General features: G+C 39.1%; 1 protein-coding gene across 5 annotated transcripts in view; it reads left to right on the top strand.

Annotated features, from left to right (window-relative positions):
- ntm (neurotrimin) overlaps positions 1-25,062 on the top strand; it is a 546,008-nt gene that overhangs the window by 477,371 nt on the left and 43,575 nt on the right. For all 5 annotated transcript variants that reach the window (XM_036143495.1, XM_036143494.1, XM_012882180.3 and 2 more), the window contains 2 exons: positions 10,265-10,497; positions 15,454-15,579. In XM_036143495.1, coding sequence (XP_035999388.1) covers positions 10,265-10,497; positions 15,454-15,579 — 359 coding nt within the window. The remainder of the gene's footprint in view (positions 1-10,264; positions 10,498-15,453; positions 15,580-25,062) is intronic.

Raw genomic sequence — 25,062 nt, 5'->3', positions numbered from 1 at the left:
ATTTATTTAAAGGCATTTTGTTTAACTTTAGGAGTAACCGATTTTAGCGACCGATCGCTGCAGCGACCCCTAGCTCCCGGAGGTAGAATCGCATTAATAAAATCGAGCGTCCCTAAAGTAATGATGTTACTGAGCAAATCATTCTTTGAAATGTTATTTCCTCAAATAATGTTTTGTGGGGCGCACACGTGGCACAGCGGGTAGCGCAACCCATGTACGGAGGCCTTAGGCCTTAACGCGGCCGACCCGGGTTTGCATCTGACCCGCGGTCCTTTGCTGCATGTCTCTCCCCCTCTTCCAACTCCTTCCTGTCTGCCTACTTTCATGAAAAGCGAGCCACTAGAGCCGCGACAAATTCCCCCCCACAAAAAAAAGTTTTGTGTAACTCGGGATTTGCATTGTGAATGGGTTAAAAACATGCCAAATGTTGTTCTTAATTAGTTAAGCTAATTTAACCTCAATTCACATTCATTAAGATGAACTTTGGTCCTTTAACTCAAACAAAATGTTATTTCATCAAATAATGTTTTGTTTACTCAGGAGTCGCCTTGTGAATGGATTGAAACACATGCCAAATGTTGTTCTAAATTAATTAAGCTAATTTAAGATCATTCCATGCTCTTTAAATCAGATCTGCAGTGAACCAGGATTCACTGAATTAATCTGATTATGACCAACCACTTTTGTTTTGTCTTTTGTTTCTTTTGCATGCAAATAGTTTCTTAGCTTAGCTTCTTTTTTGTCTTCATTTTGCTTTGTAGTTAAGTTTCACTAGCCTAGCGGAGAGGATTTGTTAAACAAAATATAATATTAATTCAGATAAGCAGCATTATATAGTGATGTTCTCTGGATGTTCATTATATTTCTATTATTAAATTCTTGAACTTGAAGATAAGTTGTCACTCATTTATTTTACGTGTCTGCAGAGTTTGCTGTTAAAAGATCGCTAGTGCTCGAATTCATCCCTTTCAACAATTGTCCTGATATCAGCTTTAGAGCTGATCATCACCAGACAATACTTAACAGACAAAGTTTTTATCAAACATCAAATAACTTTAAACAGTGTTTAATTGCACAACATGCAAGAACTGGCATCACTGGTTTCCAGCCCACACACACTGCATGGGCATAGAGAGATAGGATATTGTTTTCAAATGTTTCCATTGTCCTGTAAAACTTAAAATTCAAAAGTCATTTATCAAACAGCTATCCCCTCAAACATGCAGTGCTGTGCACATTTGTCATGTGCCATGTGAGTGACAGCCATTCGTTTGCGGTTTGCGGCTAGTGTTGCCTATATCAAATGTCATTATTTATCATCAATTTAACGGTAGTGAAGCTAATATTTTTGTTTGCATGATATGAGATTGTGAAGCAAACTTTTTGGTTAGCTTTGCCCATCACTGCTACTGCGTTGCACACATTTTCTGTGATTTGACAGATAATTAGAAACCAACTTACAGCATTATCTGATAAACCAATATCTGACATTTTTTGACAAAAGCTAGTATGATCAACATTGTCAATTGCGTCGACAGGTCAATAAAAAGAGCAGCACAGTAGTGATTAGCATCCAAGGCTTCATTGATGTCATTTGCAACTTTTGTAGTTGCTATAACTGTACTGTGCTGTTTTCTTAAACTATATTAATGCCATGACAATATATTACCTGTCCACAAATATTAGTTAAGCTTTTGTGTTAATATTTGTAAAACCATGAAAACACCAGGCTTATAGGGTTGTTTTTCTTATCAGGCTGGAGCATTGTGTCCAGCTCAGTTAAACCAAGCAAACACACTGAGCAATGATTATCAGAGGTTACTGCCAGATTAGCTATAAACTGTCTTATGGTCAACAAATTCATTTCCCTCAAACATTTGTGAGAAGCTGAGTCACAACGTTTAAAGTCAATTTTACAAAATACCAAGGAAATGTTTGTACACTTCTGAACTTCAGGTATTAAAAGTGTTTTGTGTCCTTCTATACAGTTTGTCTAAATGTCTGGTTTAGGCAACATTCATTGAATTCAATTGCTTTAGTACTTAATCTTTCCTACTTTAAGTAAGTATGCAAACAAAATAAGTAACATCTACTGCTCAGATGATAAATATTGCATCTAAAAGATCATGTAAGCTCTGAGGTTCAAAGTTGAGTAGGTTTTAGTACACAATAGTAGATTTTTAGCTTTACTTATTAAATGTAGGAGAAAAGTTAGCTTACTCTTGAATTACTGAGGTGCTATAAAAATGCAGTACTAAATATCTGTTAGTTCCTCTGTCAGTGGCTATAATGGTGGTTGTGTTGAATTCTGTTGAAAGGAATGAAAATAAACACAAAGAACCTTACACATTTCAGATTTCTAAGTAAATCAATCTATAAACTAATTCATAGATGTGACTTTTGGACATTTTGTCTGACAATACAGCCTCTCCTGCTTGTATTAAACAAAATTCAAAACTATAGTCTAACAATATTTGGTAAATGAGGTGATCTTATAATGTCTGACTTTCAGAAATGCTTTTCTTTAAAATGCATAGGATGAAATATTAGCAAACAAGCAATATTTCAGCCAAACTTTAAGTCTGATTTTGCAGCTCTACAATTTCTTGGCGGCATAGTTGCCAGAATTTTAAACAGCTTGGCTTCATGGCAAGTATTCAAGGACAGAAACAAAGTCAGGGTCAGTTTCAGCAATCTTTTTAATGAATATCAAAGTGTTTGACCTTCACACAATAACACAATACAATTTACCTTAGCAAAGCTGTTTTAATTTTTTTATTGTTGCTGCACAACACCAGTGAAAGGTGGTTTTGACTTTGAATGTAGAATGTATCTTACAATTAATAAGATAAATGCAACTACCCATTTTAATGGCATTATATTATATAAACTTACATTATATCCTACTTACATACTATCCTGCTTACATTGTGAGACACTAAAGGTGTTTCTTATTTACAAAAAAGAGCATATACATAACAACACATTCCATTGCAATGAATATTCCAATCCTTTTTTATTTACAATTAAAGACCTACAGTACATATCTGTAGGTTATTGTTGCTTATTTGTGCCCTTAATGCTGCAGTAGAGTTTTGCCAAAATCATGGACTTGAACAAGCACAGCCTTTAAGGTGACCACCTGGTAATAAGCCTAAGGGGGGACAAGGGGTATGTTTCCGAGCAAGGACCGCAGAACCGGTAGGGCCGGTATGGCCGCGGCCCTACCTACTTTTGATGATCAAACATGTAAAATAATATATATAAATTAAATTAAATTATTCAATAGCTATTTTTTCAAATGCAAAATAGTCTATGGCAGCAGCATCATTCTCCAATGAGAAAGCGATAAATCATCCCATCTAAAAATGTATAGGGTAGTTCGCTGCTATTGTTTTCATCCGGGTTTTTCGCGCATGCGCGACTGGTAGGCAAAAGGCGAACACAATGGCGGACGCAAACAGAGAAGCTGCTTCAGACAGCCGCAGAAGCGGCTGCTGCTGCTGTAGCAGCCGCTTCTCCGGCCCGTCTAGCGATCGCCACCTCCCCTCCGCCGCTATTTAAGTAGAACAATGACTAGAGCAGAATTAAGTTGTATTTACTGGATATGAAGTGTAGACTGCAAATTCTGTCTTAGTATGATGGCTCCCCCAGTCCATTGGGAGTGTCTGCCTGCGCTCTTTTCATTGAAAATATCCATTTCTTTCTTCGACCTTCCTCCTTCGGTAAACGACAGAAACGTACATCCAACGATTTGGAATGCCTCTGTGTGCAACCAGGAGCACAACAAGTCGTAGGCACTGTTTAGATTCCAAAAATAAACTAACTAAAAGTACGCTCTAAATCACCCGTTTTGTCATGTAGTAGACAAGTGTCTACACGCCGGACCTGGACGTAGCGCTGACGTCACGCGTGAACTACCCTATTGGCTGATTGTGTCATGTGATGTAAACAAAATGACCGCTACTTCGTTAGCTTCGTTTGCTTCGTTAGCTTTAAGGCTGTGTCCACTGCAAGTGCTGAGAGGTGTTTCTCGTCCCTCCGTCGTATCAAGACCTATCTGAGATCAACAATGACCCAGAAAAGACTAAATAGCTTGATGTGCGCCCACACACAGGGATCTTTTGACCATAGTGGATGCTTTGAGGATAGCCAGGGACTTCATCCAGCATAATGACAGACAGAGACACTTTTTCGGGAATATTTAGAGCAGGGGTGAGTTTGACTTTTCTTTTTAAAGTATTTTTATTCTGTAAATATTGTGTTAGCTGTAATATAATGATTGTAAGTGGAAATAAATCCGGGGCGTGTGTGCTGGAACGTCAGAAAAAAAAAAGTTAAATAAATGGGTAGTTCACTTTCATCCGGGTTTTTCGCGCATGCGCGCCGGACTGATGGGCCCGACCAATTTGAAATGCGTTCCGCGGTCCATGTTTCCGAGGGACAAAGTGGGACACTGCTTGGCGCGGCGGTGCCCCCACCTCACGGGCAGACTCACTGATAGTGGTTTACACATTTCTAGCACATACCACCTTACATGGTATATTAATAATTAATAATGCCCTAGTCCCATAAACATGTGTAATTGCTGATGTATGCTCATGGATAGGCCAACCAATGTGTATTTCTTTCTAAATAAAGATTCATAATACTTTGAACATTCAATGAACAGATGCACTTCCAATTCCGATTTACTTTAGCTATTTAATTTTATTTATTTTTCATTACAAGTTATTCACTTTAAATAAATTATAATTCAAAATTAAAGGATTAACAGGAATTGTAGTTGCTCTACACCACAGGAACTGTAAAAAGAAAAAAGTGTTAACTCACGACTCCAGAGGTTCACAGAACGAGAAGGGGGAGGAAGGATGGTGAACTTGGTTGTTGGTAAAAGCAGGCGCAGGAAAAAACCAACTGTTCAGTGCTCTGGGGTCACCTTTAGGACTCAAACCATTTCACCAGCATCGGAATCAAATAAGAAAGAAAGATAAGAGACAGAATTAATTTATGATAAGCTTCCAAATGGTTTTCCAGTATAGACAGAGGAGTGCAAACCCATCACCATCACAAGGTGACAACAATATAAAAAGGTGCCAAGATACAATCCTATGCAAAACAATGACATATTTTGACCTAAAAGGCTACTGTTTCCTAGAAGTGACACATTTGCACCCCTGTTGTCCCACCAATGTTCAAAATCAATCAAACTTCATCTTAGACAAATGGGGTCTTACATATCTAGGTTTCTTACCTTCAGGTTTCTTCTTGAAGTTGTATTTCTTGTTGGAGCGTGCAGCTTTGAGGAGAACCTTCTCTTTCACTACATAAGTGTAAAAGTCCTTGCAACTGAATGTGAAGTTGCTCTTCACCTGAATTTCTGACTTGATGAGGTTTACCGAACATCTGTTCCTTGTGTCCGTCCAGCATCCTGTCATCAGTGAAAAGACCCTCTCCACTGAAGCATTGGTGATTGGTACACTCAAGAGGAAAGAAGCTAATGCTGTCATGTTTGGTGTGTGTGTGTGCTTGAGTAAGGTGGCCCACTTCTCCACAACTGAAGCTCCAGACTGCACGATGGCCTGTTGGTGCAGCAGAACGACACAATACTCATCATATAGCGCATCCATGTCCAGCTTCTTGCTTAGCTGCAGGACCTCTACAGCTTCACAGAGATGGGAGAAGTTAAATGGGCTTTTCTTTAGTGCCAGGCTAGCCAATTTCTTCTGGTAGTTGGAGTCTGAGAAGTCATAGCGCTGCTCCAGGTAAGGCAAGGCAAGGCAAGGCAAATTTATTTATATAGCACAATTCAGTACAAGACAATACAAAGTGCTTTACATGATTAAGATAAACCAAAATAATAAAATGTAGATAGAAAATAGAATAAAAGCAAGTAGGGATAGAATGTAGTAACAAAAAAGAACATTAAAAACAGTAAAACTGTTTAACTAGAACAGTCAAAGGCAATTTTAAACAGATGTGTTTTTAATCTTGATTTAAAAGAACTCAGGCTTTCCGCACTTTTACAGTTTTCTGGAAGTTTGTTCCAGATAAACGGAGCATAGGAACTAAATGCTGCTTCTCCATGTTTAGTTCTGGTTCTAGGTATGTGAAGTAGGCTGGAGCCAGAAGACCTTAGTGGTCTGGAAAGTTGATACACTGATAACAAGTCTGTGATGTATTTAGGTGCTAAGCCATTTAAGGATTTATAGACTAACAGAAGTATTTTAAAGTCTATTCTCTGAGATACAGGGAGCCAGTGTAAGGACTTTAGAACTGGGGTGATGTGCTCTACTTTCTTAGTCTTAGTGAGGACGCGGGCAGCAGGTTCTGGATCAGCTGCAGCTGTCTGATCCACTTTTTAGGCAGACATGTGAAAACACCTTTGCAGTAATCTATTCTACTAAATATAAACGCATGGATTAGTTTTTCCAGATCCTGCTGAGACATCAGTCCTTTAATCCAGGTAGGTGAGGGAGGACTGGTAGAAGTTGCACATGTCCTCCCTGAGCACAGCTGCCTGTCTGTCTGGAAACTGCTGGAGGAGTACACCCGTCTGGGCCCCAAAGAAACCATCACTCTGTTGTTGCTGTAGCTTGGTTTTTAGGGTGAACATCATATTGTAGAGCTCACAGACAGTCCCATCTTCTCGCTCCAGCACCAGCACAGTGTCGTGGAAAATCTTCAGCGCATTGCTGAGGAAGGACAGGTAAACCTAAAAGACGTAAGGAGAGTCAATGATCCTGTGTGCTGACACTGTTTGCATTATCAACATTTCTCTAATCCCTGTTTCATGTAATAATACTTAGATGAAAAAAAAAAGTTGAGCGCAATTAAAATGAATTACCTGTAGATCAAGGGGGTTTCCCTCACCATCCTGGTCATCCTTGAACAGCCGCCATAGTGACTTTGGGCACTCGTCTTCTCCCAATGAGAGAAAGTAGGTGTTGATAGGAGCCCAGCTGTCGTGAAGCCTCTTCACTGCAGGCCACAAGCTCAGCCATCTTGTGGGCACATGTCTAAGCAGGGACTGGTACTCTGTCTCCACAAAGGTGTGAATTGATTTAAGTTCCTCAATGCGTTTGGCAGATGAGGAGAAGTGGCTAAAGGTCTTGTTGACGACATTTTCGATGTCGATATGTAGCCGATCTCCTGCGTGTTTTGCACTGTTGTGAACGATGTGGGCCACTCAGCTTGCCTTCAAAATGCAATTGTTGTTCTCTTTCAGTTTCTGGAAGACAGAGTTGTATCTCCCGTAATTCACTCTAGCATTGTCAGCGTAATACGCAGATATCATGTCTAGTCCCAGTCCGTTTTCCTCCAGCTTGGTGACTATCTGGTTGTGGATCGCGGCAGATGTTTCATCACTGTCATCATAGAAGCTTCCTCTGTACTCCCAAGTCTGGCGTCCAGTAACGCACTGACAGTGGGAAGAGCTTGGTGGTCCCATGATTGGAGGCATCTGAAGCCACTGAGAAGAATGGTGTGTGGGCTGTGGAGACATACACACAGATGGCATGAACTTAAAAGAGATTCTCTAAAAACAGATTATTATTAAAACAAAATACAAGATACTGCTTTACTGTTTTGATCATTATTGATTCTAAATATTATCTATAGAAATATTTATACCGTTTCAAAAATTATAGTTGCTTTTGTTTGTTTAGTTTGGGAGATAACCAATAGTGAAATGTTGCTCACAATCATGTAAGGATACACAGAGCCTGGTTTCATGAAGGCACGGATGAGCAGCATTATGTTAGCTAACGTTAGCTACTGATGCAATGTGAACTGAAGGAAAAGTTGACTTTTAACATACCAGCAGAAGAACATGATTAGTTAACATTAGCTAGCTAATGTTACACAAATAGCTAACACACAACAATGTTACAGTTACATCCATGAACATAACTTTAAATTTACCTTTGGTTGTGGCCTCTCGTTGCTCATTCAGTGGCCTTCTGAGGACGTTCAAGCAATCTTCGACGGAGGCAGGGGCAAGTACATCCGTGATAATGGCTTCTGCCTTCGTCCGACCACAGGCCATCCTCTTCGCAATGCCTGAGTTCGGATAAATAGTTGGGGCTAGCTTTGTGCCACAATCTCCTGCTCGATATGATGTAGCGTGTTGGACAGTGTGATACACACTCGTCACCTCTGCAGCAGTCACTTTGTCAGCTATAAAGTCGTTTTAGGTCAGAGGAAAGCATCCATAGATTTGGATGTTTCTTTCTGTTGGACACGTTTCTTGTGAGTCTCCATGAGTCTGTCGTTTGACATCGTATTCCCCTCCATGTCCGATTGAGAAGGACGTTTTGCAAAGGTCACAAAAAGCCCTCTCGGTATCCCCCTCAACACCTTTTAGCCACAAATATAAATTTTCCCAGTCTTTCTTGTACCCACACCTTCTCTTTTTAATTGCTGGTGGCGATGCCTCAGACTCAGTCTCTTTCTCCATTTTCTAATTGGAAAGCGCGCCTCTAAAAGTTTCTTCCCAGTGTGTCTGGTATGCACGTGTGTGCGTAGTAGTCATGACAACAACGAAAAAGTTGACAACCTAGTCAGCAGTTCAACTGAGAGGTGGGTGTGGCCTACTGAACTGTCAAGTAATGTTCGTTTGGCTGCCTGGGGCTCCAGGATAGAGCGACCAACTTTTTTTTGAGAAAGCATTGATTATGCGTGACACGGTCTCAATTTGCGGGACGCATGAATTGGGTTTCAAACGCTGTGCGTTTCAAACGCTGTGCGTTTCAAACGCTGCGCTATGCGGGACGGGTGGTCACCCTAACAGCCTTACAGGTCCCTCTCCTTGCTCTATGCTGTGCTAAAGCCCTCCTTCCACAGCCCCCCCCCCCCCCTCCACAATGGAGCCTGCCATGCTGCTCTAATGTTTAAGTCTGTTTTTTCTAAGAAGGTGCCCATCCAGAAATGAGCAGTTTTCCTTTAAAGCAGATTGTTTCTCCACCATTTGTTAGCCAGGTATACACGAGTGTGATTGACACTGCTTACAACAAGACAGAGCCAAACCTTGCTCTGATTGGTTGTTTATGACTGGGAGTGGGCTACTTCTGTAAATGGTAGCAGAACCACTGGTAGGAGCCAGAGGAGCTTTATTTATTTTACTGTTTATATGTGTCATATTTTATTCTCATGACATAATGACAGTTGTAACAGATATATACTTTTTTTTTTTTTTTTTTTTTTTTTTTACAAAAATTACCTATTGTAGCTCTAAGACTTAGGTGTCAAGTAGTTCGCAACTTTAATATTCTTAAAATATTTGTCAGTTCTTTTCTTTTAACAGCAGTACAAAACGTGATTTGCTTGATGAATACCAGTGAAATGTATTATAAGAATACTGACATTGGTAAAAGGTGTGACTGTTGTGTTTATAATTCATTCTTAATCATGGCTGGGGAACTCTAGTGGTTCACACAATTCAATATTAAGTGGGTCAATAATGTAACGAAATACATGTCACAAAAATTTGCTGGTCAGAAATAATTTATTTAAATATTAAATATGTAAATACACAATACTTTAATGTTAGTTTCACACAATAAGTTATTAAAGTTAGCCCCTAATTCAAAATGTTTCTGCAAAAATGTAAAAAAAAAAAAAAGAAAAAAAAAAAAGAAAGTGGGATGGGTTAAATGCAGAGAACAAATTTCATTGGAATGTTTGTTGTAATGACAATAGAGATTATTATTAAATAGGATGGAAAACGTCCTCATCCTTTCTAAATTGAAGGTTAGCTCACTGAATCCGAAGGAATAATGTAGCTTTTTATTTGGGAGCAATGTAGCAGCAGCCTGCTACACTACTCCATCATGATCTGAAGAGCTTTTGCTTTCAGGGGAGCAATGAGGCTTCTGATTTTGAAGGTATATCAAACCACACGTAGCTATATGGAGATGTCACACTCAGCACCTACCTGACCAAGGACTTTTTCTAGGGGAATATATTTCCTCCTTTTGCCCATACTTCATGTTTATCTAATTTAAATATAATACAAAATGTTTTGGGATGAATAGAAAGGGACGTTTAAAAACAGATGCCAGTTCCAAACTATTGATGCATGGAGTGTGAAGTACAAATGAAAGCAAAATTATAACTTACCTGATAATTATTGTCTGCCTGTTGACCTGGTAATAAACAATACATCAAGAAACAGTTCTGTGACAAAAAAATAGCTTTTTTTTAGAGGTGGAGAAATTCTTTAACTTTTTAATCTTTATTTTCTGTGTTTGTTTTTGCTTTCCAGGTGTGAACAGGGAGACGTTGTCACACACACAGCATGGCTAAACCGCTCCAGTATACTTTATGCCGGAGAAGACAAATGGTCAGTTGATCCCAGAGTGAGTCTTGTGACCCTTAACCAGGAGGAGTTTACCATTAAAATTGAAAACGTGGACATGACGGATGAAGGACAATATGTGTGTGCAGTCCAGACAAGCAGTCGGCCAAGAACAACCTCAGTACATGTTCTTGTCCAAGGTAAATAAATGTTAAGAGTAATCTGGCTACTGCTGTGAATGTGGATGGAGCAAAAAGGAAATATTATTTAAATAGATAATATTTAAAATACTTCTTGCTAATTTTAGTATTAAGAAGTTTCTAATAACATTTGGTTTTGTAATCATCCCTGTTTTATTTTATATCTAAATTGTGTTTAGCTGTTAATATAAACTACATTTAAATTAGGGGAGTGTTGGCCTAGTGGTTAGAGCAGCGCGCTTGCGCTCTAAGAAGGATGCAAGTACCCGGTTTGATTCCCACTGCCTGCACTCTGGGTCCCTGAGCAAGACCCTTAACCCCAGATTGCTCCCCGGGCGCAGCACATGGCAGCCCACTGCTCCCCCAAGGGTGATGATAATAAAGATGATATTACTATTATATTACTTAATTAAACTATTATTGCAGGAGTTTTACTATTAACAATTTTTTTTGTTTGTGAATGAAGATGAAAATTTGTTTCAGGACATACTTTAGCTTTATTTAAACCTCTGTCTCACTAGTATGTTTCTGCCTTTTATTTAATCGGTTTTGGAAGACACAATGTCTTCAGAAAGTATTGCCCCACTTTACCTTTCTGTGCATGTAGCACTGTGGCAAACACATCATGATCACCAAGAAAGACTGCCAGTATGGACTTATTTGGACATGCAAATACAAAAAACAAAAAATAAAAAAATAACAAAGAACAAAAAATTAATAAAACTATGATAATGCCGTCGTTTTTCTTTCATTGGTACTTGGGGTTCTCCTTGTTGTAACATAAACAATATCAATGATAATGTGATGAACAAAAAGTTAGTGCCATATTTATCAAGAATCAAGAAGAATCAAGAATCTTTATTGTCATTATGTGTTTTATTCAGTGGCCGATATGACTAGAAAAGCGCTATATAAATTAAGTCCATTTACCATTTATACTTTAGAAATGTAAATCAGCTGCTCCTGGTTGTAATAAATGACCTATTACTATAGTTATGCATCATAACAATTGTTCAAAGGAGAAAGTGACAGTAATAATACTTTCAGCTGTCCAGCATTCAAAACCAGTAAAAACGACTTTCTCTAAAAGGCTGCTGGCTCTACGCTCTTTCAGGAGGAGTGAACGCTGCTTGTCAAGACTTGATGCAATCTACCATGTTTCCTTAGAGAGGAATTTTTTTTGACTAGTCTGTATAATCTGATCCAATCTGTATAATCTGATTAAATTATATAATTAAAATTGAATTGAATTAAATAGTAATGTAATAATAAAAATGTTATAAAAAGACAAATAGCTAAGAATGTAACACAGCTACTCAAACAAGCTGCCACCTTGCATGCTACAGGCCATATATAAATTTGAGCCATAAATGAGATGTTATAGAGAGGGTTTTTCTTACTTTATTTCAAATTTAAGTCCATATATTTGTCCTCTTGCCTGCAAGCACACTTTTTAACTGAACTTTTATCAGTAATTCAACAGTTTGTGCATGCTGAACAATTCCATTTGACAATACATTAGACAAAGGCAGAATATAAAGTGATTCAGAATCAGAAATACTTTAATAATCCCAGAGGGAAACTGCTGTTTCTGTACAACCGCCATCACAAACATCACAAACATTTCAGGGGGAGACGATTTACTGAGGCCATGCTGCCAAGGACACCTCCTTAAATGGTGCCCACAGGGCGCTGCCATTACTCTGTGGAAAGATAGGGGCCACAATGGGAAGGGAGAGGGAAAAACACATATTTCACACTTTATCCTAATACAGGATACCGTTTGAGATATCAAAAACCTCTGGCATGAGAAGCACAAATAAGACGAGACACATATAAGCAGAAGGTTAACATTGGAGACTGGTCGCGTGTAAGTTCATCAGTTTTTATGAGCATCAGTTATGTGTGTCTGTTTGGGTGAAGTGTTTATATTTCCATGAACATTCTCCAGAGGTCATTGTCCTTGATGTTATCTGCCGGCCAACCAGTTCATAAAGCATCCACAGGTGTCAGCGGGGGAGGAGGGAGCAGGGGAGAGTTCTGAGCTCTGTCGACATAACAAACCAGGAGTGATTAGATAGGGAAGGCATAAACCAAATACTTTATTTGTTATGAGACAAGCTGCACTGACTTTCCCGTCAGCTTTAAGTCTTTTACTGGCTCCAAATGGTGAAATCCAATTTTCCAAATTGTTGGGCTTTTCCGTGTTACACTTCCAGATTTTATCCCATCAGCCCTTACAGTCCAACCACCGAAGCCAGTCTGCGTACCAGAACATCCAGCTTTCGGCTCTGCTCCTCCACCTTCCAGAACTGTTCGTTCACCGCCTTAGTGAGCGCGTCATATGCAGCCGGCAGCCTGATCAAGGCCAAATGGCTACCGACATCCGCTGTATTTGCTAATACATCAAAAATCCACCAAATCCAATAAGTAGAAATCCAAGTATCCTGAATCCAAACATGCAAACGTTTCAAACATCCAGGAATGACAAAGTCGAAAGACACACCGTTTTCCATCCAAGTATATAGGATGTATCCCACAAGATGAGTCAAATCAGGACCGGACGGGTCCCCCTTTTGTTGCCTATCCGTCAAAATAATTTGATCAATAGCATTGAGAGACCAGCTTACCAGATCCATGGTTTTCAGAGTTCGGATGATATGAAGAAAGTGCTCAGAAAGACAAGACATAGCAGCAGAAGCGGGGGGGGGGGAACTGGAGAGGAGAGAAAGACACGACCGACCTCGAAGGGATTGAACAGAAGAGATTGAATTGTTGTAAATAAGTAAACATTGATTTTAAAAATTACTTTTTCCAGTTACCAGATAATAGATAGTGAAACCCCTGCCTACTTTGGTTAAATATAATCTACTCTTCAGTTTACCCAAAAACTGTTGTTGGGTCCTTTTTTAAAGCCATCCAAGGTAAATGTATCAATTATTAAAAAAATTATAAATCAATGTTTTTTTTTTCTTCCAAATGAAATTAAAATGAACCATGTCTATTTCTGAGAAGAGGTCGAGCGTAACCCCAAGACCTTTGCTTGCGAAAACTACACAAAAAACTCAGCTTTAGAGAGCAAAACTAACCCTGTTATGGATCTCTGTAACCATGATGTAAACCTGTGTTGCGTAAACATGTGTTGTAACCATAACATAAACCTTTGCTGCAAAGAAGAAATTAGAAGATCAACATTCAGATGTATTCTTGTAGTTTTGTTATCTTCTTAAAACAAGGGTGTGTCATCACCAAACTCACTAAAAGTAGCAATTTTCTCCGCTATGGAAAGGCTTTTAAGTATGTTGTTTTTAATGTAAGTGGCTAAGATTTGCTCAGCCAGCAGAAATAAGTACAAGGAGCACCACTGCCAAATTCTTCATTATGTTTTTGATTATCAGGTAGTTTCATGTAGTAGTTTGATTGAGCTGCTACCACACACATAGTAAATGTGAATTTATGTTTTAGGTTGTATTTACGCCTGCCATGTTTGGACTGCTTTAAACAGACCAGAGCTTGTTTCCCCCATTTGTCCAGACCTTTTGTGCAAGTGTGAAACCAATCCAAAACATCGGACCAAGATCTACTTTTTTAGGTAGTCTTGGCCCGCTTTCAAACAGACTGGTGCGGTTCACCTCTGGTATGAATAGGAACCGGTCTTGATCCGACTGAGCTACAGAAAACATTGGCTCTAGACTTAACATGCCACCATAGCAGTAAATGTAGTACCTGATGCTTAACAATGCTGCTGCCAGCATGCTGTGGGACTCCTTAAGATCACAGTAGCCATTCTTTGATGCAGTTCTCAAGTTAGAAATAAAATGTAATGAAACCTGCATTAGCTCCTCTTGACACTATCAACGACTTAGCAGCTGTAATAACAACACAGGTATGCAAAACAGGTGCTGCACGCAGGATCTCCATTGCAGTTTTTCCTCCATTTCTAGAGGTCTCATTTATAAAACTCAATGTAGAATCCATACTAAAGAGAAATTAGAGCTTTAGAGTAATAACTAATTAGTTTTTGACATAAAGGGTCATTTATTTTGTAAATTCAATCTATAGAGTTTGCCTATCCCCAATTGTTCTGGATCTTGAAGTTTATCCAGAAATTAGATTTGTACCTTTGAACATTACATTTAAGAACCTCTGCTCTATGGGAAAGAAATCTGGTTTTATTAAATCAATGGTAGCAATGCCATGGTTCTTTAAGTTATCCTGTTATGTAGAGACAAAGTGTTTATCAGAGAAGTACGACCCCTACTTCATGGATGGAGGCCTCAGTCCTTGACCCAACCATCCCGGCCATCCCAGCTTTAAGTCCTGGCCTGTGGGACTTTGCAGCATTTCTTCCCCCTCTCTCTCATCTCCATTTCCTGTCAACCTACTGTCAAATAAAGTGACAGTAAGCTGGTGAAGATTCTCAGTCATCCAGGTCATGGTCATTCTAAAAAAGTAAAAAACAAAACAACTGGACTGGAATTAAAGTGACTGTAAACTAGTGCTAGAAAAAAGAAAAAAGGAAATATTTAGTGAAGGACTTGCTGGGAGATCTGTACAGTAGGATGTAAACGAGAGAGAGCATAAATATAGTTAGTTGCAGCAGTAGCTCCTTCAGTGGGTTTGTTCAGGAATGAGAGAAGGCCTAAGACAATTATTGATATAATCGGATTCCCTATGGAAAAGAAATTGGCTAACTGATAATTTCATTCTTTTAGTTGCAGTTTTTAAAATCAAACAACACTTTAACCAACAGAAATACTAAATTACTATTTTTCTTCAACGTGATATAATATAAAGGGATTCATTGATTTGTGTTTTTACATATGACCCTTTACACCTGTAAAGGTTAAACGAACTTTCATTTGTAAAGAAGGCTAAATGTGTAAAACCATATGTGTTTTTTAGAAATATTAAACCATTTACTAATAATAACTCTTTTCTCTCTTTTGGACTTAGTGCCTCCAAAAATCATCAATTTTTCCCGGGATATTGTGGTAAATGAAGGATCTAATGTTACCCTTGTATGTCAAGCCAGTGGTAAACCAGAGCCTTCCATCAGCTGGAAATTTATCTCCAATTCAGGTAAGCTGTTATTCTGCTAAGAAGTGTAATTACTGCTGAGTTTCATTTTTAGTTCTTTATAATGCTTCTGTCTTTCACTCTTCCCCACATACCATGTGTTTTCCCCATTTATCAGTGACTTTGTCTCACCAACACTGGATTATTCGCTACACCAACTCCCATCATTACCTGTTACAGATCATCATTATGGTATGATCATTTACTGGAAAATAAATTGGCCCTGTTGTAATTGGACTAATTAATTAGCATAACTGAACAGACATAAATATTTTATGAGCAGTTTAACAGAATAAGACAGAGACATTAAGACAAAGAGAGAGATTGCTTCTAGTACCATGCCATACCATTTTTTCATTTTCATTTTTATTTCACTTCATATATTTTCAGAAGGCTTGCTTCCTTATTACTTTAAGAAGACTGAAGCAAACAGAGTTTTGGTTGCTAATTCTGTAAGCCTGTGTACATAGCCTAATTAGGAAAGACATGAATTTAGATACGTTTGAGAGCCCATACTTTGTGGTGTCATCTGTGCTGTTCTTTATTTAAGCTGTTGGTTGTGTGTTAAGATCCTTATACCATGTAAATGTGACTAACCTGTGTGCAAGGAGATAAGCAGTGAGAGGAGACAGTAAGTGTTTCTTTGGAGAGACAGAAACAGTGTGCCAGCTGTTTCCCTCAAAAATCAGAGCCAATTGTTTTTCACACATAGATTAGGGTGTAATGTAATGGTTGAGTGCATTGCTCTGAGACACCTATTTTATTATTTGTCTTTTTCCAAAATGACTGAAGCACTGCATTTTGGAACCTAATGAACTGGGAGACCATTGTGGTCGATAGTAGGCGTACAAGGCACTTTATTTTCATACCAGAGACAACTATTCTTATTTAGGCTAATGTTTTTGTCTGACTTTAAGTGACAAATAGAATTTGAAAGAGGAAAGAATCAGATTTTGCTTTTCTGGAAAAGAAAAAAAAATTGAGAATATTGCATTTGGCTAATTTTAAGTTCTTATCCTATTTATAAAATTAACTAGTTGCTGTGTTGCTAATTGTTTTTTTTTTATTTAATTTTGCACTAGAAGTTTCTTTTCTAACCTGTTTTATTAACAAACTGAGTTTCAATCTTTCCTTTAATAATGGTTTTATTAATTTCAGACCTCTAAGCTTATTTTTTCACAATCTAATTAAACCTAAGAAAAGAGGACCAAAACATAAAACAAGATACATGAATTTATAACACGACTTTGTATCTTGCGGTCCAGAGAAAGCAACATAAATGGCTGTTTCATCCTTCTTACTCAAAGAGTTGAGACTAAAATTATGTTTGTATCTGACACTGAATGAAAAGGCATTTCTGTGTTAAAGGAGGATTCTTACCATTTCTATGATCAATACCAGGAAAATGTGGTGTCAGCTAGTGGCTACAGTGAAAATGTACTGATGTGGACCTTATGAAGTGTGGATCATGAAGGCTTTCCTGTATAGAGCAACTCTGACATTTTAAAAAGTAAATACAGAACTTTCCAATGCCCAATAAATAAATAAGCATACAATTAAATGCATGAAAATGCAGCAAATAAATTTGAGGAGCTTTGTGTAAGCTTAATTTGAGATGATAATTGTTTTTCAGGTCAATATACAGCATGCGGCGTGTATCCGTGCTCTGTGAGCTGCCCTTCTCAAAAACTCGCCTATGTAACTTGAGATGGTCGGCTTTGTTGCTGAGTGGCTGAATGGCATGACCCTAGACTCAAACTGCCTTACCAACAAAACAAAACAGACATGACACTTTACTGATCAGGCATATTTTTGGTTCTCTGATGTAGAATTTAATCTAGAAGGGGTGCATGTGGCCTTGCTTTTACACATAACTCCATGACTTCTCAATCTGCTGGTCCAAAGTGGTCTGCTATCGGCTTCCAAAAGATGAAGGGAGACTGTTTAATTTTGTGACAGTGCAGTGTTGCCAGTGGCTTTCAGGGGCACTAAACCTGGAAGGTACAAGTTAGCACCCCTAGTGGCTAAAAGTTGTACGATGCTGCTTTAAATATCTACCAGCAGGAGGTCACTAAAATGTTCTCTATGGTACACTTCAGCATATGTATTACTGGTGTTTTAAATGTGCAGACTGGCATGCCTCTATTAACTTGCAGCACCATGCCAGCATGTGTTCCCCTTTAGTCAGGTTTTCATCAGACTTTATTTGGAATGATAATATTGATCTAATTATAAGTTTGTGAAGTTGGTTAGAATATAAAATGACCAACATAAACTTCACGTTCTCAGGGGAAGAGCGAGACATGTTAGGTGGTTAGTTGGATTTCCATCCATTCATCCATTTTCTAACACATCTATCCCCTGTGGGGTTGTGAGAGGTGCTGGTGCCTCTCTCCAGCTGTCAATGGGCGAGAGGCTGGGTACACCCTGGACAGGTCGCCAGTCTATCGCAGGGCTGGTTGGATTTTAAAATCCCCCCCAAAACAACACTTCTGTGAGCATCAATGCACGTTGCAGTTCCAGTGAAGACTGGAAATAATAATAGTGTCCTTTCTTTTGAAGTATATTAATGAAAGTTAAGCTTTAGATGTATGAGACAGGGAATATGAAGTTAGTTTAATTATTTAGACTATAATAGACTACAAAAGAGACACCCTACAATTAATCTAAACACCATCTTTGGAATTGTATCATATGCAGACTCTGAAAAAAAGACAAAATACTGTTTGAGCAAAATTATTTCATCCGGAAATTCATAATGAACTATAGGTCCCCTACTCCACATGCTGCGATGACCCCCACCTAGCTGAGAATCTGAACCACTTCTTTTGTAGGTCTGTAGGTTTGATCATTAGACTTTCACACCTCACTCCCACACAGAGCCTGCTGCAGAAACACATTAAAGAGGTGGGGGGCACACTTTTTCAAAAAACATTTTATATGCTTCAGGCTAAACAGTGGCTCTGTGACCACTCCTACAGTGCTGAGAAAGAAATTATCAATACAATCCCAAAATCTGAAAAAACAAACAAACAAAGCAATGGTGTAGTCAGTGTTGCCAAATTAGGCAGGTTTCCACCAAATAAGGCTTCTATTAAACACATTGAGCTGTAAAAGAAATAGCTTATGGGCAGGTTGTAAACATTTAGGAAGCTTTTCACAAAATTTGTTGGGCTTTTAGAAATAATTACTAACAAAATTTATCAGAATAGTTGTCAATATCTAGCAGAAAACTAAAACCATTTTAATAAAATGCCATTCCCTTGAACTCATTTTACTGGTCAATTTATTTTTGAAATGAGTCGAATCTGTCAAATCTAATATTGATTAATAGTTATAAAACAACAAAAAATACTGGTTAATCAAATGTCACTATGAAATTGTATTGGTCAATATAAACGCCCCAAGAGGTGTTCAGTTCTACTGATCACACATGGCTCGCTCTCATTTGCTTCGTTGTTAATTCTTGTAATTGTTTTGGTAATAAGACCAAATATCCATTTGGTAATAAGATATATATATATATATATATATATATATATATATATATATATATATATATATATATATATATAAATAAAACAGTTGCAGTTACAACTCAAACGTCGTAACAAAGCTTCTAAATCTGAGTCTGACGCACAATTTACGCCGCAAAATACAAACACGAAGCAGTTTGATTTTTGTCCGATGACGAGCGAGTGAGCGAGAGAGAGAGAACTGGTAAAGCAGCACAGAGTAACAATAACTCTAGCACTTCATAAAGATGTTATTAATCAGAGAAATCTTTCTGATTGTTTCACAGCGGTTACCTTCAGCAGGTAAACACGCCCACAGCAACACACCTCGGCTCCCCCAGCCTGTTTCTGTCTGAATACGCGCTAAAACTGCCTCTTTAAAATGAAATGCACGGTGCAGTCTGCGCCTGTCTGAATCGCAATGAGAAGTATTACAGATCTGTGCGTGAGCATAGTCAAGAAATCCCCCCAGGAGCAGCGTTTTTTTTTCATTATTTTCCCCAGGAGCAGCGGTAACGACACCGGTGTGCGTGTCATGCGCGTCAGAGCTTGTCACCGGCTCAAAGTCACAACGGCATGAACAGCAGCGCTGTTTGTAGGCGCTGTGCGATCCATAGAGACCGAGTCACTCAATTTAATCTCATAAATAAAACTTTCGGCCTCTCGCTCTCTTCCTCTCCTCTTTAATGACTAATTTTCCCCTTAGATGTCTCACCTGTTCCCCTGATTTCAGCGATTTCAGCATATTTGCGAGAATTATTGAATCACAGACCACAAGCCATATGCGCATATACAGCACTGCGGATTTTTCATCTTAAAATGAAGTGTAGAAGAAGATTTCTTCTAAATAAATACAGTTTATTAACATTTTCGTGTTAATACTTTATCGTTCCGTTATGACACCCAAGCACCAGACCGAGGTTTTTCTGCTAACACTTTATTGTAGGACGAACAGGACGGGACAGCTTTCTCTCCGCCGGTCCTCCGAATCACGACTCCTCTCCCCGGAAGCCACACATTTCTTCCGCTATGACCCCAAAGTAATCTGATTTAAAGGAACAGTAAGTGTGCAACAGCATTTATTCTAATAAGGATCATTGCAATACATTTTTATTTATTTGTTAAATTAGAAGTTTTTTGAGCTTTACAAAAGAAATGCTTTTTTACACATCTTTATTGTATGGGGGAAAAAAAACCCGGTCAGACGCCATTACAGTTTTCGCCTCAGGCACCCCCTAGTGGCAGCTCGCACACCCCCAGAAGGTTCATGAACCTTCTCCATGAACCTTCTCCTCTCCCCCTCTGCCTGCAAGATCAAAGAAGATGGTGTCAACAGGGCCTTCAAGTATCTGAGTGGGAAGAAAGCTCTGGGTCTTTCCTCCCGAAATCTGGGAGTAGTGATGGACTCAGACCTGAACCTCCAAAAGCATCTAAAGACAATTACAAGGTTGGCTTTCTATCACCTGAAGAACATTTCTAGGATTAAAGGACTGATGTCTCAGCAGGATCTGGAAAAACTAATCCATGCGTTTATATTTAGTAGAATTGATTACTGCATCGGTGTTTTCACAGGACTTCCTAAAAAGTGGATCAGACAGCTGCAGCTGATCCAGAACGCTGCTGCCCGCATCCTCACTAAGACTAAGAACGTAGAGAACATGGACCCGGTTCTGAAGTCCTCACTAAGACTAAGAACGTAGAGAACATGGACCCAGTTCTGAAGTCCTCACTAAGACTAAGAACGTAGAGAACATGGACCCGGTTCTGAAGTCCTCACTAAGACTAAGAACATAGAGAACATGGACCCGGTTCTGAAGTCCTCACTAAGACTAAGAACGTAGAGAACATGGACCCGGTTCTGAAGTCCTCACTAAGACTAAGAACGTAGAGAACATGGACCCGGTTCTGAAGTCCTCACTAAGACTAAGAACGTAGAGAACATGGACCCGGTTCTGAAGTCCTCACTAAGACTAAGAAAATAGAGCACATAACCCCAGTTCTAAAGTCCTTACACTGGCTCCCTGGATCTCAGAGAATAGACTTTAAAATACTTCTGTTAGTCTATAAATCCTTAAATGGCTTAGCACCTAAATACATCACAGACTTGTTATCAGTGTATCAACCCTCCAGACCACTCAGGTCTTCTGGCTCCAGTCTACTCCACATACCTAGAACCAGAACCAGACATGGAGAAGCAGCATTTAGTTCCTATGCTCCGTTTATCTGGAACAAACTTCCAGAAAACTGTAAAAGTGCGGAAAGCCTGACTTCTTTTAAATCAAGATTAAAAACACATCTGTTTAAAATTGCCTTTGACTGTTCTAGTTAAACAGTTTTACTGTTTTTAATGTTCTTTTTTGTTACTACATTCTATCCCTACTTGCTTTTATTCTATTTTCTATCTACATTTTATTATTTTGGTATATCTTAATCATGTAAAGCACTTTGTATTGTCTTGTACTGAATTGTGCTATATAAATAAATTTGCCTTGCCTTGCCTTGCCTTGCCTCTGTCTGAAAATATGAGCTGTTCAAATGAGCCCCATCTTCAATAACATATTTAAAGGAGAAGTCCAGTCAAAATCAGAATTCAAACTGCTGAAAGTGCTTTAAATATAAAATTATTACATACTGTTCAATAAATGATAAGCTTTTTAAATTAAGAGTAATTTTCATTTGAAGGTCCTTTTATGGGGGCGGCCATCTTGGTGAAGAACAGTACTGCCTCCTCCCAGTTTGTGATGTCAGGTCGTGGTATCGGCTGTAGAGCAAGTCCCAATGCCTTATCTGTCCCCTTGTAAATAAATATCCGTTTTCATGCCGAAATATTTGTCTATCTTAAACAAAGATAGACATGGTATTAAGCATTTAAATTTAAAGTAATACTAATTTTACATTTTAGAGACATAAAAAGACAACAAATAAGCATTAATGTACGGTTTATGGGTTGGGTTCTGCAATGTTATGAGTATAAAACTCATCTCAACTAAAAAATTATCTTTAGAACCAATCTCTGCTGAAAATGGTGATCTGCACCACCTAATCTATTTTCAGCAGTTATCATCAGTTATTGCAACCGTAAACTGCAGAAAATACGGGCAGATCGGCTCATTCTGAGTTTACTCTGCTCAGTCAGGATGAGCTGCAGTGCGTTATGAGGCGGAGGGATATTTCAGCGTCACTTAGTTTAGACCCCAAACAATCGACTTCACTTTCACAAACAAGCCCAAAAAAATGTAACCCGCAACTCATGAAAGTTACAAGTTACTTTAGAAAAAATAAGACCAAAGTTGTATAAAATAAGTGGGCTTCACAACAGTGAGCAATGTTTCTAAGTGTGTCGTATCACTCCGCCGCTCTGATCGGTACACAAATGTTCCGGCAAATTCTACATTATGAAAAAGAAAAACCTACCGAAAAGTCTCGCTCTCATGTCATCTTGAAGACATTCTTCTCCTAAATGTGGCTACAGACGACGTTTTTTCTCTCTGGTCAGAAGTTAGATGGCAAATTCTCTCTCTTTACGGTGGTAATCCAGCAAAACCGCCCATGGTGGATCATGAATAGAAAAGGTGAAAAAAAATAATGTTTTTTCCACTTTTACCCGATGTATTGTTACATCCAACTGCCATGCACGTGGGCATTGTTGCTTCAACAATAGCTCTCAGAATTTCAATGGTGAAATCCTCTGGAAATCAGAAATAATTGTTTCTGATCTCAGCTGTGTAGAACGGCTCATATTGAGGTTGCTTGTAAAGCGCGGAGAAATGCCGTCGGCTCTCCGCCATTCTACGTCACAGGATGTGATGTCAGACGGTCATTATTGCCCATATTTGGGCAATAATGGCGGCCTCCATACACAGTGATCCAGGCGACAATTTATGATTTTATTTTCTTATTAACGCTAAATTCATTAAATAACCATGAACATATTCGTTTTAGTTATAGCTAATGATCCCCTGATTTTTCCTTGTTGACCGGACTTCCCCTTTAACAAGCCTCTAGAATTGTGTGAAGTTCCCATCTTCTTAAAATGCTCTGCCATCATCTCTGTCCCCAAGAAACAGACAATCACAGGATTAGATGACTACAGACCCATTGCTCTGATGTCTGTGGTCATGAAGCAGTTTGCTTACTGGGCAAACAGGTCAGCAGGGGGTGCTGTCTAACTGGGTCAACACTTCCTGTACAGAAAGGTAATGTGCAAGACAACATGAATAGTGCAAGTAGAGGAACATAAACTGGGAAGGGGTAAGTTTTGCTCTTCTCACCTGATGCAGAGTGTAGACGTTGCTGTGCTCCCTTCACAAGACCAGAGGTGTGGAGGGTCCAGGTGAAAGTGTCTATACCCCGGAATTAGATGCTGCTGACTCACTCCACTGCAGTATCATTGATGAAATGACTGATTTTTACCGAAGTCAGTGACAATCTCTCTTTTTTTGTTGACTTTCAGGATTAGATTTTTTTTGGACACATCAATCCAAGATTTTCACATTTGATATCTGGTACTTGCAGATATTCACCACAAACTTAGTAAACACTTTGTATTGACTTTTTAGAACAGATCTAGTCTGCGGGAAATCACAGACTGTCTGGCTGATTAAATGCTGCAGCAAAGAGGTTTCCCACTGCAGACTCCCCATCAAGGCCAGCCTGTCAGCAGAGGCATGGCACTCCTGACAAGTTTGAATACAGAATCAAAATTGGCTTATAACCTCAATGAACTGACTGCACAGATGAGGTTTGGAGGTGTATGTTCTCACCTAAAAACATATTTAAACTATTTTTTGTTGATAAATTAAGGGTATAAAATCAATACGTTTGTAAACTCATCTCCTTACTGCTCCTTACTCCCCCTTGTGGCAAATTCTTTAGCTTTGATGCACACAACCCAGCCAAATGCACAAAGCCCCAGTCCTACCCTCAGACCAGGACCTTTTTCCTGTGAAAGAACAGCTCGGGGAAAGTGTCCAGCAGGGTGACACAGTCCACTGCTAGGAAGATCAAGGAGTAGGAATCTATCGATTTTATACCCTCAATGTATTACAAAAAGTAGATTTAAGATACTGTAAGGCAAGAAAGTACACCTCTAAATGTAATGTGTACACTTTGTTCATCAAGGCTATGAGTATTTTCAATCTGCTTTCAGAGTTGTCGGGAGCAGCAGACCTCCGCTCCCAACAACTCTCTTGTCGGGGAGCTGCAGTGGGAAAACCCCCCATTGCTGAAGCATTCAGTTGGCCAGTAATGCCATCTGCAAAAACAGTTGAATAGATAGAATAGAATTCAATTTTATTGTCATTGCACTGTTACAAGTACAAGCAACAAAATGTGGTATCTGCTTTTAACCCATCCCATTGGGGAGCAGTGGGCTGTCATGTGCGGCACCCGGAGAAGCAATCAGGGGTTAAGGGTCTTGCTCAGGGACCCAGAGTGCAGGCACTGGGGATCGAACTGGGTACTTGCATCCTTCTCTGAGCGAAATGCGCTGCTCTAACCAGTAGGCCACCACTCCTCACCAATTGTACACTCTCCATCTTGTCCTGTGGACACGTGGCAGGATACAGATACAGATTCTCAGTCTGCCTTTGTCTGTTTGGCCTATGGTGCTTTCCTGCCTCCACCTGTTAGACCAGAGGTGTATTGCAGTTTTCCTCACAACTTCCACATACATCATTGGGCTGATTTACATAAATGGCCCCTAACAAATTCAAATGTATGAAACTTAAAAGCCCCAGGCTTTGATTTACTCCAGGAAACCAAAGCCTTGGGCCTTAAAACCTGGGGCTTGAAATTAAAAAGGGGCTATTATCAATTTGGAAGAGCCATTTTTAAGTTCTTGGCTGATTTCTAGAGATGTTGCTTCGATAGTTATACATACTATTCGTTCTTTATTGTGTCATCTACTTTGCAAAGTGAACCTGTCTTTCCTTTTCTGGAAAACAGGTGTTCATCAAGTTTCATATCATTT

Source organism: Fundulus heteroclitus, chromosome 11 (genome assembly GCF_011125445.2).
Source record: "Fundulus heteroclitus isolate FHET01 chromosome 11, MU-UCD_Fhet_4.1, whole genome shotgun sequence".
Classification (NCBI taxonomy): Eukaryota; Metazoa; Chordata; class Actinopteri; order Cyprinodontiformes; family Fundulidae; genus Fundulus; species Fundulus heteroclitus.
This window is presented reverse-complemented; position numbering and strand designations above follow the sequence as displayed.